The sequence below is a fragment of the Etheostoma spectabile genome, chromosome 23 (genome assembly GCF_008692095.1).
Source record: "Etheostoma spectabile isolate EspeVRDwgs_2016 chromosome 23, UIUC_Espe_1.0, whole genome shotgun sequence".
NCBI lineage: Eukaryota > Metazoa > Chordata > Actinopteri > Perciformes > Percidae > Etheostoma > Etheostoma spectabile.
Window position 1 is genome coordinate 14360758 of NC_045755.1, and position 846 is coordinate 14361603.

An 846-nucleotide genomic window follows, 5' to 3' on the forward strand; every position below is an offset into this window, starting at 1 on the left:
ATATATATACTATAAATGAAAAATTATTGATGGACACTTGAACTCTTATAGAAACAGCATTGTTGAGGTGCTAATAACTGCAAGAAGAGTAGATGATACATTTCTTTCCTGTTTTTATTCAACTATGTCTACATGTGGTGCAAATACATTCTATAAATAACTCTTATGTTTGGCAATCTGCCATAACACAGGCCATCATAGGTGTTGTGGTAAACAATGTTTCATAGTTTTCTTGTCTCTGATTACTTGTCTGTTTCCGTTTGGGCTTCAGATCTCTGCTGATTCTAGATGATATCTGGGACAGCACAGTACTAAAGGCGTTTGATATCCACTGTCGGATACTTTTGACCACCAGAAATAGAAGCCTCGCTGACTCTGTTAGTGGTATGTGCCCTATTTTCTTAAAACATTTTTTGACTATTTTATTTACACTGGAAAAGACTTCAAACATGTTCAGTTCAGCCTTAAACATGTACTGTGCTTTTATTAAAATTTGCTATTAAAATTTTATATTTCTGTTTGTCATTTTGAGAGCTGCTAAACTGTGTTTTGAAACAATGACAATAAAGATAAATTCTTTTCTATTTTATTTTCTAGGGGCCAAATATGAGGTGGAAGTGGAGAGTGGTCTGGATGAAAAGAAGGGACTTGAGATTCTTGCTCTGTACACTAATGCTAAAGTCCAGGGACTTCCTGAGGAAGCTCGCAGCATAGTCAAAGAATGCAAAGGTCTGTAAACTGAAACGTTTTTATACATGCATTCAGTCCTACAGATATTGTTACATTTACAATTTGGCATATATACATTTAAAATAATTTAGATTAGATAATACTTTATTCATCCCA

General features: G+C 33.9%; 1 protein-coding gene across 1 annotated transcript in view; it reads left to right on the forward strand.

Moving 5' to 3' along the window:
- apaf1 (apoptotic peptidase activating factor 1) overlaps positions 1–846 on the forward strand; it is a 47813-nt gene that overhangs the window by 5102 nt on the left and 41865 nt on the right. Inside the window, 2 exon segments of the mRNA XM_032504586.1 lie at positions 272–384; positions 598–729. Of these exon segments, the coding sequence (XP_032360477.1) occupies positions 272–384; positions 598–729 (245 nt within the window).